The sequence below is a fragment of the Astyanax mexicanus genome, chromosome 2 (assembly GCF_023375975.1).
Source record: "Astyanax mexicanus isolate ESR-SI-001 chromosome 2, AstMex3_surface, whole genome shotgun sequence".
NCBI classification, from domain to species: Eukaryota; Metazoa; Chordata; class Actinopteri; order Characiformes; family Acestrorhamphidae; genus Astyanax; species Astyanax mexicanus.
In genome coordinates, this window is record NC_064409.1 from 46,400,589 (window position 1) to 46,415,313 (window position 14,725).

Here is a 14,725-nt window from a genome sequence, read left to right on the forward strand (position 1 = left end):
TAAAATGACAAGAACACACTTTTATTATTTTAATTAAAATAATAGAAGTAACAAGTTTATTTAAATGTATTGTTTGGGATTTACCTATAAAGAAAATAGACAAATACGTTTTTAACAGCCTTTTGTTGACAATTCTAACAAAACTAACCATAAAATAAAATTTAAAAAATCTGTAATTTTACACAAAATCACTGATGTTATACTGATTTATCACTACAGCTTATAACTGCAATAATTTATACGACTAAAACTTCACAGTAAATAGCAAAACAAATACAAAATGCAATCTGTTTTTTTTTATTTTAATAACAATAATTTTTAACAGATTTCTGAAACAAACTTATAGTGCTTGTATTGTGTATGATATTATATTCATGCTGTGTGTCTCCAGTCTTAAGCCCCATCATGAACTACAATAAATGTAAAGAATACAATAAGTTTCAGAATAAAAGTTTCAGAAAACAGCAGTTTACCTGTAGCACACTATAGAGATGGCGATAATCAGCAGCATGGGGACGACAACAGCAGGGATAATGATTTTATCCAGCTTCACCTCGTACTTCCTCTCGTAGTGCACAGAGCCAACCACCCACTCTCCATGACCAAACTTAATCTGAAGCAGAAATTAAACAGAAATAAAACATTAAAACATTAAAACCTGAATGAATTACCATCATCTCAAAGCAAAGCATTCAGACTAGAACTGATTCTGCTGCTCCTTTTAGATTTAGAAATATATATTACATCCCATTTAAAGTGTTAAAGGGGGTCAAACAGTCACGACACACGGTCTTAAAACTGAATTTATTTATCAATAAATTCCAGTTTAAAATAGAGAAGCTGAGCTTTTTGACAAACTGTGTTATTTTGAGTAGTGCCTTGTCAAGCCTGAGCCTAAACCCAATTTACTCCACACCTGCAGAGTCCTCAGCGGATCAACAGATACAGATACAGACTGCCATCAGGGCCTGTTTTTCTACCCTGCTTTGTTTATGTTGCTTGTCAGTGCTTGACAGCCAATCAGAGGATTAGGAATACCATCCAGCAGATTCATTTCAGGCACTGGGTGTTATTATTTAGCATTTTTTATCCTTTAGAAGGAATATTTGGGTCAGAAATTGGCATAACAGAGAAGATGGGTTTGCTTAATCAGGCAACGTGCACTTGATACTGTTTATCAGCAAATTACCATAAACAAATCTATAAAATTACTAAAAAAATGTCTACATATGTACGATTTTGAGTGTGCCATGGTTGTTGCTGCTAGATGGTTTGGTCTATGTGTTTTTTCGGGCGTTTTTTACACAAGCACTATTTGGTCCAGTTTAAACAGACTCTGGTTCATTTGTACCCTTAGTGCGGTTCGATTGAGCAGGTGTAAAAGCAGTAAGCACACTCAGGTGCGGATCAAACAAACAGTCCCAAACTAGTTTTAGAGCGGTTCGCTGACCCAGCTATCAAATACACTCCTTTTATTTGAGCTAAATTGCTGATATGGCGCAGTTTGATCTGATATATTAGGCAGATTACGCTAATTATCACAAATATGAACATAAGCTGTCTCTGCTGCTTTATGCTGTTTACACACGCAGTAATGTGCAGCATCTCTGTTTACATACGTCCTATTGAAAACATTCTGTGTTAAAGCGGCTTCAGACTGTGCGGATATATGTGCTGAAACACAAAATCCTCTCACTATATTTACTTTCTTGCTCCCGAACCAGACAGCTCTGACCAATCAGAGGTCCCATTTTGGTGCGTTTAGGTTTGTGACTGTGTGAAACCAAACCAAACAGAGGTAGAAAATACTCCAAATAAACAAATTCAACAACTGACTCGCGCCAAAGAAACAAACTACAAGTGTAAAAACACCATAAAACTGCTGGTCTACTGGGATTTTTTGTATAAAATAATATCCCTAAAGGTGAACCCCAAAATAGTAACAATAATAAACATCCCACCATTTTTCTTCAGGTCGGGTCGGGCTTTGTTTTTTAATGCTGTTTTTATTGTATATAAAGCTATGGTCTGATAATCACAATTTAGTAAAGTAACAAATCAAACTGTGTTTAAAAAAAAATAGGTGCACAAGTTGGAATGTTATAGAACTGTGCAGTGAGCACTGCATACACGTCAGCTCCTCCACTTGTCTGCACATAACCTTATTGCTGATTTATGTGTTTTGAACTAAGGCTATATGTTAAAAAAATATAGTAAGTATAGTAAGTATAGTAAAGTAAAAATATAGTAAAAAAAAAATGATCTAAAAGAATTTTGTATTTTTAACCCTTGTGTGGTGTTCATATTTTTGTTACTTGTTTACTTTGTTACTTGTATTTAATTCAGCAAAATTAATCAATTTTACATTAAAATGCTTTACACATGCTTGCTTCACCTAAATTGCAAGCAATATAAACAGCTTACATGGTTAATATTTGCCTTTTACCTTTCTTATGTTACATTTCTTTTAAAAAGTGCTACTCTTTTTTTATTAGTTTTTTTAATAAAATGTAAAAGAAAATGAATTAAACTCAAGATATGAGTAGAAAATTTGTTTAGTTTCAAATTTACAAATGAAGCAATGTTTATTAGCCATTGGCCAAACATACTGTATAAATGTGTGGGTGGGTGTGTGTGTGTGGGGGGGGGGGTGTACAGTGTGTTTTTATCGAATATATTTTGATATATGTTTTTCACAAAAAATGAGCCAATGCCAATGAGTGAGTTAGACAAAATATTTTTTTGTATCATTTGATGAAAAATTTAAACGGGTCCCACAGACCCGAACACCACACAAGGGTTAACATTGTTAATTATTGTACAGTAGACAAAAGTCATTGTAAAATATGCTATGATATGTTTAATTAGTGTGCAGTACATAGCCTTATTGATGTTTTATGTCTTTTAAGACTAAGGCTGTACGTTTAAAATGAAAAAAAAAAATGTTTGTTCAGAAAGTGTTTTCTTAAACATTGTTAATTGTATTAGATTAGATGGGGAGATCAGTTCTTAATAAACATTGTTTTTAAATAATAGGTCTATGCTTCTTCAGTGTTGCAATGTTAATTAACAACATTATTCTGAACGGATTTTGCTTATTCAAACAGTCCGAAGATGTTTTTTTTAAAAGCTAAATTTTAACACTCTACTTACTTAAAAAATGTTTTGTTTAAATAGAACTCGTCAGGTCGGGCTCGGGCAGAAGGTGCACGGCTTTGGTCCAGGTTGGGCTGGATATTTTGGACCCAATCTAAGCTCTACTCTGATAACCACTCTGCTCACCACAAAAAGCATCTCAAAGCATGAGGTGGATTTGCTACAACAGCAGAAGATCATCAGACCATCAGTTTCCACTTTTGCTATCAGTTAAGAACAGAAGGCTGAGGCTGCAGTGAACACAAGCTCACTGAAAATAGATTACTGAAGACTGAAAGAACTTATCTTGGTGGGATAAATGTCGATTTTGTTGATTTCTGCTGAAGCACACAGATGGTAGCTTGAGAATTTGGTGCCAGCAGCCTGAATCCATGAACCCAGTGAACCCAACCTGCCTTGTGTTAACACTCCAGGCTGGTGGAGGAGGTGTAATGGTGTGGGGAAGGTTTTCTTGGCACACTTTGGGTTGTTAACACCAATCAATCATCGTTTAAATGTCACAGCCGCACTGAGCGTTCCTGCTGAGCATGTGTGTTCCCTGAGGAACACAATTTAGCCATCTTCTAACAGCAGCTTCCAGCATTATTTCACACCACGTTCCAGCACAGCAACAGTTGTCTCAAACTGGTATCATAAACATGAGGATAGGTTAAGTGTTCTTCAGTGGGTCTCCAATTCACGGTAACACTTCCTGTAAACCCTGTATTCATAATGCATTAGAAATGCATTCATAATGCATTATATGACATGCATAATAGCTTATAATGACTGTAATAAGCCTGTATAATAACGCATAAGTACCTACAGCGACATTCATTACACATTATAAACTACAACTATAAGGGTTTATAAAGAAAGGGCTTACAATGCCTTATAATATCTGTTCATAAGAACATTTTACAATGTAGTGCTGTAATGCACTATAACACAGATTTGGTATATTTTGGTATATATGCTATTATATACAGATATTATAAGGCATTATAAGCCCTTTCTTTATAAACCCTTATACTTGAAGTTTATAATGTGTTATGAATGTCGCTGTAAGTACTTATCGTCGCTCTCCAATGAAAAACAGCAACTTTACAGGAGAGAGAAAAAACCTTGTAAACTTTTAACGGAAGTCAATGTAAAAAAATATATTTCAGATTATTTTGAATAGTTTTTATTGGTCTGTTAATCAAGAAATTGTGGCACAGTGTAAGAGACAGTTTATGTAGTGAACTAAAAATCGACAAAAATGGAGATAAGTGTTTTTCATTGGACAGCGACATTACGAGTTATTATACAGCCTTATTACAGTCATTATAAGGTATTATGCACGTCATATAATGCATTATAAATGCATTCATAAGGCATTTTGAATACAGGGTTCATTGGAAGTGTTACCCAATTCACTTTTGTTCCCAATCTTCTTTGGAATGTGGTAGAATCAAGTATTTGCAGCAATAAGATGCACCTGAAGAATCTACAGGAACTGCAGGAGGCATTCATTTCAACTTGGAATCTCAGAATTTCAAAAGAATGTTCCCAGCACATCTTGTGGATGTGGAATGCATGGCATGAAGAACAGAGATGCTTTATTACATTATTTTTCATCTGTAACATGAGTTTTCAATCTATCTGTCTGTCTGTCTCTCTATCTATCTATCTATCTATCTATCTATCTATCTATCTATCTATCTATCTATCTATCTATCTATCTATCTATCTATCTATCTATCTATCTTCACAGCAAATTTCTGGAGTTCAAACATTTGGAGTTAAACAAAAAGGTGTGAGAGTGTTAAACTATGTGAATTTATTCTCCAACTTAAACTACAAGTTGAGTTGAGGGGAACTCTTTGGGGGTGTATTATTTCAGAGTTTAATCCAAGGTGTTGAGGAGCGTGACTGAACTCTCTAATGGGCGTGTCCTCCAATACCAGCTCACCATCAGTGTAAAGTCTTGCCCACCAGGGCTACATTTCATGGGGTATTCTTGATTTTTTTACATAATGGTTGTTTGCCTAGATAACATGTTGTTGGCTATAAGAGCAAGTTACCATCTTCTGCACTGTAAAGTGTGATGAAGTGCTGTAAATGCACTGAGAACTGCAATGCAGGATTAAAGTTCTCATGCAATGAAAAAATATACACTGGTATACTCTTGTTGAGTATGAAATTATTATTGTAATTAGTAATGATGCTTTTTGTTGTTGTTTTTACTCCTAAATGTTCTAGTGTTTTTAAATTTTACATTTTTTTTTTTTAGGATATTAGTTTAATACATGTTTTTTGCATTATTAGTTTATGGTAATATTAAGTCCAGCTGTGATCTGTATTTTACTGTAGATGGTATAAATATTTAACTCTCACAACAGTTCAGATTTAACTCCTGAACAGAGTTAAAGGTCAACTCATCTATCTATCTATCTATCTATCTATCTATCTATCTATCTATCTATCTATCTATCTGTCTGTCTGTCTGTCTGTCTGTCTGTCTGTCTGTCTGTCTGTCTGTCTGTCTGTCTGTCTGTCTGTCTGTCTATCTGAGGCTGTTTTGAGAGCAAGAAAGGGGCTGTACCTGATATTAGTATAGTGTTTCTAATAAAGTCCTCAGTGAGAACACGTCTTCAACGTCCTCATCAGCATGTGCGCACCTAATAACAAAAATGCAAAGCAGTTCTACACCTAATTTCACTCCCAGCGTTCATGAGACTCATATGCTAATCTGAACATCATAAAAATGACTGACAGCCGGAACCAGTCATTGATCAAAAATGAACAAAGATCTGAGGTCAAGAGCGAGTGTCCAGGGTCGGGCTGTAACAGAAACATATTGGAAATTTGTATTCTGAATACCTGAATGAAATCTCACTATTAGATCTGTGCTACCTTTTCATAAGGCAGAATTCATAATACATTACATATTATTCTTACATTTTAAGAGCAGGTTTGAGAGCTGTGCTGTACCTGTGCGTGCATTCCAAATACAAGGGATGTACTAAAAAGAAGATTTTGACTTGAACTGAAAGCAAACAAACTGAAACATTTTCTGAAGGCCAAATACCCAATACTGAACATGTTTTTTCATAGGTTTTCATTAAGCTTGCCTCTTCTTTCACCACTGAATAAATGATATAGTGTAAGTGCATGTTTGTATTGCTTTTCAAATCAAAAGAAAACTACAAAACAACAAATTGAAAATAGTTTTAGAATTCTCAACATTTTAACACTCTAAAAGACATACCAACAAAGCAAAAAAAAAAAAAGAGTTAAATAAATTAGCCAGTGTTTGGTATAAGTTATATATAGTTGGAAACCTTTTAGTATAAACTTTTTAATAGTAGTAGTAGTTAAGTTTTAAGTTTTTAATTTTTAAATAATTTTTAATCTTTAAATAAAATCTTTTTACTGATTGGTCTGACCACTGTTTTTTTGCAATTTTTGTCTTAATAATTTAGTTGAACATATTTGGTGCATTGTTAACTTCAATTCATGATGTTAGAAAATTATAAAGCTTACACTTTATAGTCACAAATGGGGAAAAAACATTTTTTTTATGCTCAGACCAAACAGTGAAAAGATTTCTGAACATTTATAGATCAGAATTTTTGAAAAATGAGAAAAAATAGCCATTGTTAAGTATATGTTATACATAGTTGGAAACCAGAAACTTTTTAGTAGTAGTAGCAGTTAAGGTTTACGTTTTTTGCATTTTTTTTATTCTAATATTTAAATGTCCATATTTTTTTTTTACTGATTGGTCTGAGCACCAAAAATAGTTTCTTGAAATTTTTTTGTGGCTTAATAATTGAGGTGCAAATATTAAGTACATCATTAACTTCAATGCATGATGTTAAAAAATGATAAAGCTTTCACTTTATAGTCAAAAATGGCAAGAAATATTTTTTGGTGCTCAGACCAATCAGTGAAAAGATTTATGAACATTTATAGATTAGAGTTTTTTTTTTTTAATTACGAAAATTAGCTATTGTTCAGCTTTTACGTTTTTAGTTAAGTAGGTAAGTAGTAGATAAAGTTTTTTCCGGTTCCCACGGGGTGCACTTTTTGGCAAGGGTGCCAAATTTGGCACTACACCTGTTGTTTCAAAAAAGTTTGGAAATTTAATTTTTCTGGTTACCATTGGGGTGCACCTTTGGCAAGGGTGCCAGATTTGGCACGACACCTGTTTTTTCAAAATTGTTTGGAGACGAAGTTTTTCGGATTCCCATGGGGGTGCACTTTTTGGCAAGGGTGCCAAATTTGGCATGACATCTGCTTTTTCAAAATTTTTCGGAGACGAGTTTTTTCATTTTTGGCTTCATAATTTAGGTGCAAACTTTGTGTGCAACTTCAATGCATGATATTAAAAAAAAATGATATAGCTTTAGCTTTATAGTCAAATGAGCAAGGTTTTGTTATTGAAGTATGCCAAAGGTGTTTGATTGGCTGATAAGACAGGCAGCAGTTCTGTTTGATGCATTGTGGGAACTAAAGAGACTGAAGCAGTGCAGACCCACCAGGAGGTCGAGGGGTTCAGTGGCGATGTCTCGGCGCTGTCTCTTGGAGCGAGAGCTGGGCGTGGTGCTCGGTGGGTCCAGGAACAGCTTGTCGTCCTGAAGAGTGTTCACATTACAGGACACGTCGCCCACAAACGCCAGCGCCTCCTTAGCGGTCATGGCTTTGGAAAAACCTCGACCCTGGACAGACGAACAGGTACAGCTGGGAGTCAGGTCAAACATTCAGAAACGATTATATATTTCAATAAGCTTAACATAATGACTTGTGAAAATATTTACAGAGCTCAGTTCTCAGTGTTTGACTTGTGATTAAATATTTAATATTCAACATTTGTAGGGATGAAATCCTTTGGGATCTTAAATATGCAGATGGCATACATAAGATTAACAAATAGAGCTTGTCTGCCTGTAATTATTTTGTGTTGACACAATTTTTTTTTTGCCTGTTTGGAGTAACTTTACACATTAGAATAATTTACATGTCAAAAGCTCTAAAATATGACCTGGATATGCTCTTTAATCTCCACGCTGTGATGTCAGCACTCATCTGCACTCAACTAAACATTATACTTGATTAATGCAGCCAAAACCATTTTACTACATCCTTACAACACAACTGGAAAATATGATTTAGGTAATATACTTAAATAAACCTAATATACATTGAATTAGTTTAACAAATCATAATAAAACTGTAAGGAGCAGTTTCTTAAACACAGTGTGGACTAGTATTGGACTGGACAGTATTTTGAAGTACGATTTCCCATTGAAAGGAAAATATAGGTCTGTCAAAAAAACAATCAGTACACATTAAAAATAAAAGTGGTACAAATCATTTTTGGAGTGATACCACAGTGGATCCAGTTTTAGCAACATATGAGGATTTTAATAAAAGAACCGTCAGTGCAAAACATTTTAAAGGTTTAAAGATATCAATGTGAGGGTATTTTACCAATTTAAAAGGTTCTCCTTTATTTTGTTGTATGTATTATCTCTATATACATCTTCTATAGCAATAAATGTATTTAGTAATAAATGTACTGTATTTTTAACACTATAGGTAAACCATTTATAAGGTGCACTATCAAAAAAACGTCTATTTTCTGGTCAATTTTCATACACAAGGCACATTTTATCATAAGGCACATTATACAACACTAGAAAGAAACAGCGGTGTCGCCATGTTTTCCTTCTAATTCAGCAGGTCTCGCCACTAGGTCTCACCGCTGGGTTTTAAAACCTGTAAAGCTAAGCTAAGCTAAGTAAACAAAACTTAAAAAAATAATTCAAATGAGAGCTGTATGTTAATCTAATTTCTCTCCTGGAAACTGTTTATTTGGGTAAGTAAAGTGCTTCCGTTTATTTACAGTAAGCTTAGATTTCAAGATTTCCACTCAAACTGGAGCATTAGCATTAGCAGCTAACAGCCTGACAGTGATACACTAAGGAAATCTGAGTGTTCCAACAAGCCAGAACAAGATTAGCTAACGGTTCGTCTCACATAGCTTGTTTTAACACAGTAAATGCGCAGGCTATGGTCCGATAATACTCACCTCTGAACAGCGAAAGAGCTAGCCGAGGTTAGCAGCAGGCTACAGGCCCATAATACTCAGCTCTGAAGGGCAAAAAGCTAGTGCTTAGAATAGTTAGCAGCGTATGCTACTATGATACTGCTCCAGTCTCAGTGCTTGGAGAACTAAACTGTAACTCCTGTACAATGCTGCACTTCAGTGGAGTGGCTTTACTGCTACTTACAACTTGACTGGTAGAATTCATGCATAAATTGCACCAGATTAAAAGGTGCACTGATGATTTTGGGTAATTTAAATTATTTTAAGTGCACATTTTAGTTCCAAAAATACAGTATATTAATAAATAGCTGTTCTGTAAAAATGAAACTTTGCATCAGAAAAAAAGAATCTGCCCCTGGAGTGAAAATCATGAATCTGATTGGTTAGATTGTCCTGCGACTTTGCTAATATACTTATTACTACACCCTTCAAAAAATCTTTTAAAAATCTTTTAAAAAGTTTGTTAAATCCGCTGTCCGTCAGATAAGAGTCCTGTAGAAACTGGAAAACGCAGAGTAATGTTTTAAATTAGTTGCTGTTTTTTATTTTAGTTCATTTATAATATATATGTTTATAGTTTACAATAACTATAATATATATTTCCTGATTAAATATTATGTAATGATTTACATGCAACTATTGTCACCACTGGTATATATATTATGTATGTGTTGTGTGCTGTGGGAAGCCTTGACCATACCGTTACGATGAACACGCTGTTCTCTATGATGACGTTGTTGGAGAGAGGATAGAACTCAGGATTGCTGTGATATTCGAATGGACTGAGCTTTTCCACGACGTTGTCCAGATGGATGGACATGGTGAAGGATTGGCTGTCGTGCATCCTATTCACCACCGGCGAGGGGAACTGCAGCGTGGTGTCATTCTTAATCACGGCCTCCTGCACGAACTGAGAGCACAGAACAACCCATTGTAGTGAAAGAGAAATTAGAGTAGAGTATCTTTACACGATGGGTATAAAATATATATTTTAATATACTGTACTACAATTTGTACCGTGTTACAAATTTACTTTACATGTTTTAAATAAGTAGCAGTAATTTAATTTACTTTCTAAAAAGTTACATGATACATTATACTTTAACTAAACTGCTGTAACAGCTGTTTTTAACACACTTTGCTAAAAATGTACAAAAGTATATTTTAGAAGTATATTGACTTACATTAAACTAAAAGTGTACTTCATAGTAGTCTATTTTTTAAGTAAAAGTATGATTAAAGTTTACTTTTAAACATTTGATGAAAGCATAATATTAATGTACTCTTAATATATTGTAAGTACATTAATCTGTATAAAATCTGTATATTTACAGCATACTTAGACATTTCTTAAAATACTTTAAGTACAATTATGTATATATATATTTTTTTTTTCAGCAGGGTACACAAACACACACACACACATACATACATACACACATACACACAACTAATATGGTGGTGTGAGAACAGTCTCTGCTCTGCTGCTATTGCCGAGAAGACCCTGAGGGCTATTTAGTCACGGTCCTACCAGTCAGAGAGGAGAAACACACACACAGACACACATACATACACATACACACACACACACACACACACACACACTGGGAGAAAAAGAACCTCTCACTATGGCTGCCCTCTGTGTTAATCAAGCAGAACATCCAGCCCTGTATTAATGCGGCTTCTAAATGAAAGAGAATCAGATTTCTCCACTTATTCCCCTCTGCTGCTCTCACAGTGTGGCTCAGAGCACACACACACACACACACACACACCCTAGTAAAGACCTCCTGATCCACCCGCACTATACCATGCATTCCAATTACATTCTAATACACTTCTATATATTCTACATATATTTACAGAAGCATTCATTTTTCAGTAAGGCCTTGCAGGAAGCGCCACAGCTCTTACACTTATTGGTATTCAGTGTGGCTACAGGGGGACTGAATGAGAGAGAGTGTGTGGGGGTGTGTGTGAAGGGGGTGGCAGCAAGAGAGGAAGAAGAAAGAAAAAGAAGAAGAAGAAGAAGAAGAAGAAGAAGAAGAAGAGTTCAAAAGCTTATCTGCAGATAAGACAGATTACATGAAACATTTATCAAGTTTTTTTTTTTTATTCCACGAGATAAATGCTTGTTTAATCTTCCTGTTTTGTTTATGACAGCTTTGGAATTACAAGCCGTTAAATGACTGCCACATCAAATAACTGAAAGCATGAGCCGAGCAGGAGAGACCCCTCACCGCCGCTCTGATTTCAGAAAAGAGGAGAGGAGAGAAAACACAGGGGGTAGAAAGAGCAGTTTATCTTCAGGAGAGATTTATAAACTAGTTCTCTGCAGCAGAAGCAGACTGTGGATACAGACCTCGGCCGTAGTTCTCGTCTTCAGCCCGGACCACTCGTCAGCCACCTGCACTCTGATAGAGGCTCTCTGGATGAGGGCAAACCCTGAGCCAATCACTGTAATCTGCCTTCCACCACTGAAACAGATAACAGAGTCCAAACACTGACAGTCAACACACAGCTTTCAACACAAGAGCGTATGCTGACTTCAGAGTTTAGGAGTTTAACGATGTCAATGTAAGAGTCCTTTACCAATTGAAAAACGTTTTTTTTTTTCACACATCTCTTTTACCAAAAAATCTTCTATAGCTTCCCTTATTTTAAGTATCGTATTTTTCACACTATAAGGGGCACAGGATTATAAGGCACACTATCAATAAACATCTATTTTCTGGTCTATTTTCATATATAATGTGGTAGGCCCCTGGGGTAAGGGGCGTGACCACTGTGACCCGGAAGTAGGAAGCACACAGAGATACACAGACACGGGGAGTAAATTAACTCAAATCATACCTTTATTTGCTTTGAAAGACCCTCCACCACACCCAAAAGAACTTAAATGAACATAACTCCAGCCCAGTTGGGCTCTAGAGTCTGTAGATAACTTTCAAAGTGTTAAATACGAGTCCGTGCAGCCTCAGCCCTCAGCTCCCCAGTGAAAGTCCTCTTTCGAGTGAGGACTGAGGCTCAGTTTATATGCCTGTCCCAGCTGGCGGCTCAATCAGTCCTCACGCTGACCAGCTGAGACAGGCATGGCTTTGCGCTCCGGCGTGGGGTGGACCCACAACTCCCCTGCCTCCTCACGCCACATTAAGGTGCATCCTTATAGGTATCCTAAGGCACATTATGCAGCACTAGTAAGGAACAGGGGTGTCGCCGCGTTTTCCTTCTAGTTCAGCTAAGCTAAGTAAACAAAACTGAAATAAAACTAAAAAAATAATAATTTCAGACAGAAATGGAAAAAAGTAACAAAAGTAACATAAAGGCTTATAAAAAAAATAATTTAGTTATTCTTTTAAATTTTAACTGAGCAGCAGAACTGCTTAGAATTGCTCCTTATTCTAGATCCGCATTCCATATTCAAGGTTTCTCAGCACCTCTTATTTTCCCTCCACATTGAGCACAGAATGTGGGTGAAAAGAATGTGAGTTAAGAGAACTAGAGTTCATAAAATAACTTCATAACTTTAAAATGAACTTCTTTCAGAATATCCTGCACTCGCATTCTCAAACCTGCAGCAACAGTTACTCCGAACAGACATGCAATAATTTCCTGTTAAACCATTTACCATACACTACATCTGTTCCTCTAAAGTGTGCAAGTGGGTTCCTTAATAATGGAAGAACTTCATTCATTGTGTACAGAAATAACAATTCACTACTTTTTTAATTGCAATTTAGTAATATATATGTACATATTACTATATTAAATATATATATATATATATATATATATACTATATATGTATATATATATATATATATATATATATATATATATATATATACATTAATATATACATGTCGTACACTCTGTTTATGAGAGATTAGAGTATAATAAACAATATTAAGCAGATTTAATCTATTTAATCGGCTGTCTTAACTGTTTTCAAGACCTTCTTCTCAACACAGCTGCAATGTTAATCATAATACTCAATCCAAACAAATCAAAATGTGTCTTCTAAATATAAACTGGTTAATTAGCGGAGTGTTGATCTGATTTAGATTCAAAATCAGGTGATGTTTGTATTGTGAGACGGTTCAGTGTGAATGAGTAATTGTGTTACTGTGCAGATACATGCTTTTAACATCACCGTAAACCTAAAGAAGCATTTTATGACTTATGTCTGCTTTCGATTCTTAATAAACAGACAGTATATGTCTCTTAGGAGTGAATGACGTTCAAAGACGTAGAGATGATCTGCAACTCTGTCCGTTCTGATGCTGCATGAACTTCCCGCTTCTCTGTGAAAGTCCTGAACGATAACAATAAGAGCCTGAGAAAAACCCACAGTGCTTTATAAATAAATAAAGTTCTTACTCCTACAGATGAAAGCGGAAATGGAGCTTTTATCTGTAGGAGTTAATCTAACGCTGGCAATTTCCCCTGACTTCTTTGTTGAAGTACAATGTGTTTTCCACAAGTCCACAAGCGTTTCGCATTTGCATTGAGAACATGCGGCCTTCTAACACAGAGAAGAATAAAGCGTGAATAAGAGGCAGTGGGTGGAGGATGCAGAAGAAGCTCACCAGTCGAAGCTGTGTCTGGGCTGGTGATCTGTAATCACTGGATTGTTGAAGAACTGGAAGGCTGAAGAGACCTGAGTGCTGGTGTATTTCCCATAGCGCACCACAACAGGGAGGAGGTCAGAGGGCACCTTCTCGCCTCGATACGGCCCCACTTTACATGTGATCTTCTCTCCAAACTCCTCACTGATACACAGAGAGACAGACAGAGAGACAGACAGAGAGAGATAGAGAGAGACATGGGCTTAGGTAAAAATATGACTACATTAAGTGTTGCACCCAGAAAGACATGTCAAACTGCAATGCAATGCAAAGCTATTCAGAAGAATAAAATAAAAGATACAATAAAAATAGCTATAGCTACTAAGCTATACATACAGAAGCATAGTGTAACACATGTACAACACACCTTGACATATACAGTATACTACAGTAGTTGTAGAGGTTCCTAATGGAGTCCTGCATTAACCCATTTAATGCAGCTCCTAAATTTCATCACTGTCCAATAAAAAAACAGGTATCTCCAAAACAGCAACTTTAAAGGAGAGAAAAAAAAACTTCTAAACTTTCACTAGAACTAAAAAAAAAAGAGTAAAAAAAGTAAAAAGAGTTTATTTTAGGTCATTTTAAAGTATTTCTATTGGTCTATTCATCAATAAATTTTGGTACAATGTAAGGGACATGTTACTCTGTTCAAATTATGTAATTAAGTAAATACTTGTTTTTCATTGGACAGAGACAATATATTTCTGCAGTTCCTGCAGATTTAACCATATGGGGTGGAGTAATGGTGCAATATCATCCCAGACATTTTTAATCAAGGATGGGTCTGTCAATGTGGATGGATACTTCTGTATGTCTGTATAGCTCAAGAAACATTGCTCATATTAGTTCATAACCTTTATCT

At 35.5% G+C, this 14,725-nt stretch overlaps 1 protein-coding gene across 1 annotated transcript in view; it reads right to left on the reverse strand.

Moving 5' to 3' along the window:
- Nucleotides 1-14,725, reverse strand: part of plxnb2b (plexin b2b) — a 295,240-nt gene that overhangs the window by 30,858 nt on the left and 249,657 nt on the right. The window contains exons 18-22 of the mRNA XM_049474378.1: nt 13,822-14,004; nt 11,595-11,709; nt 9,933-10,142; nt 7,662-7,841; nt 474-613 (exon numbers count right to left, since the gene is read on the reverse strand). Of these exons, the coding sequence (XP_049330335.1) occupies nt 474-613; nt 7,662-7,841; nt 9,933-10,142; nt 11,595-11,709; nt 13,822-14,004 (828 nt within the window). The remainder of the gene's footprint in view (nt 1-473; nt 614-7,661; nt 7,842-9,932; nt 10,143-11,594; nt 11,710-13,821; nt 14,005-14,725) is intronic.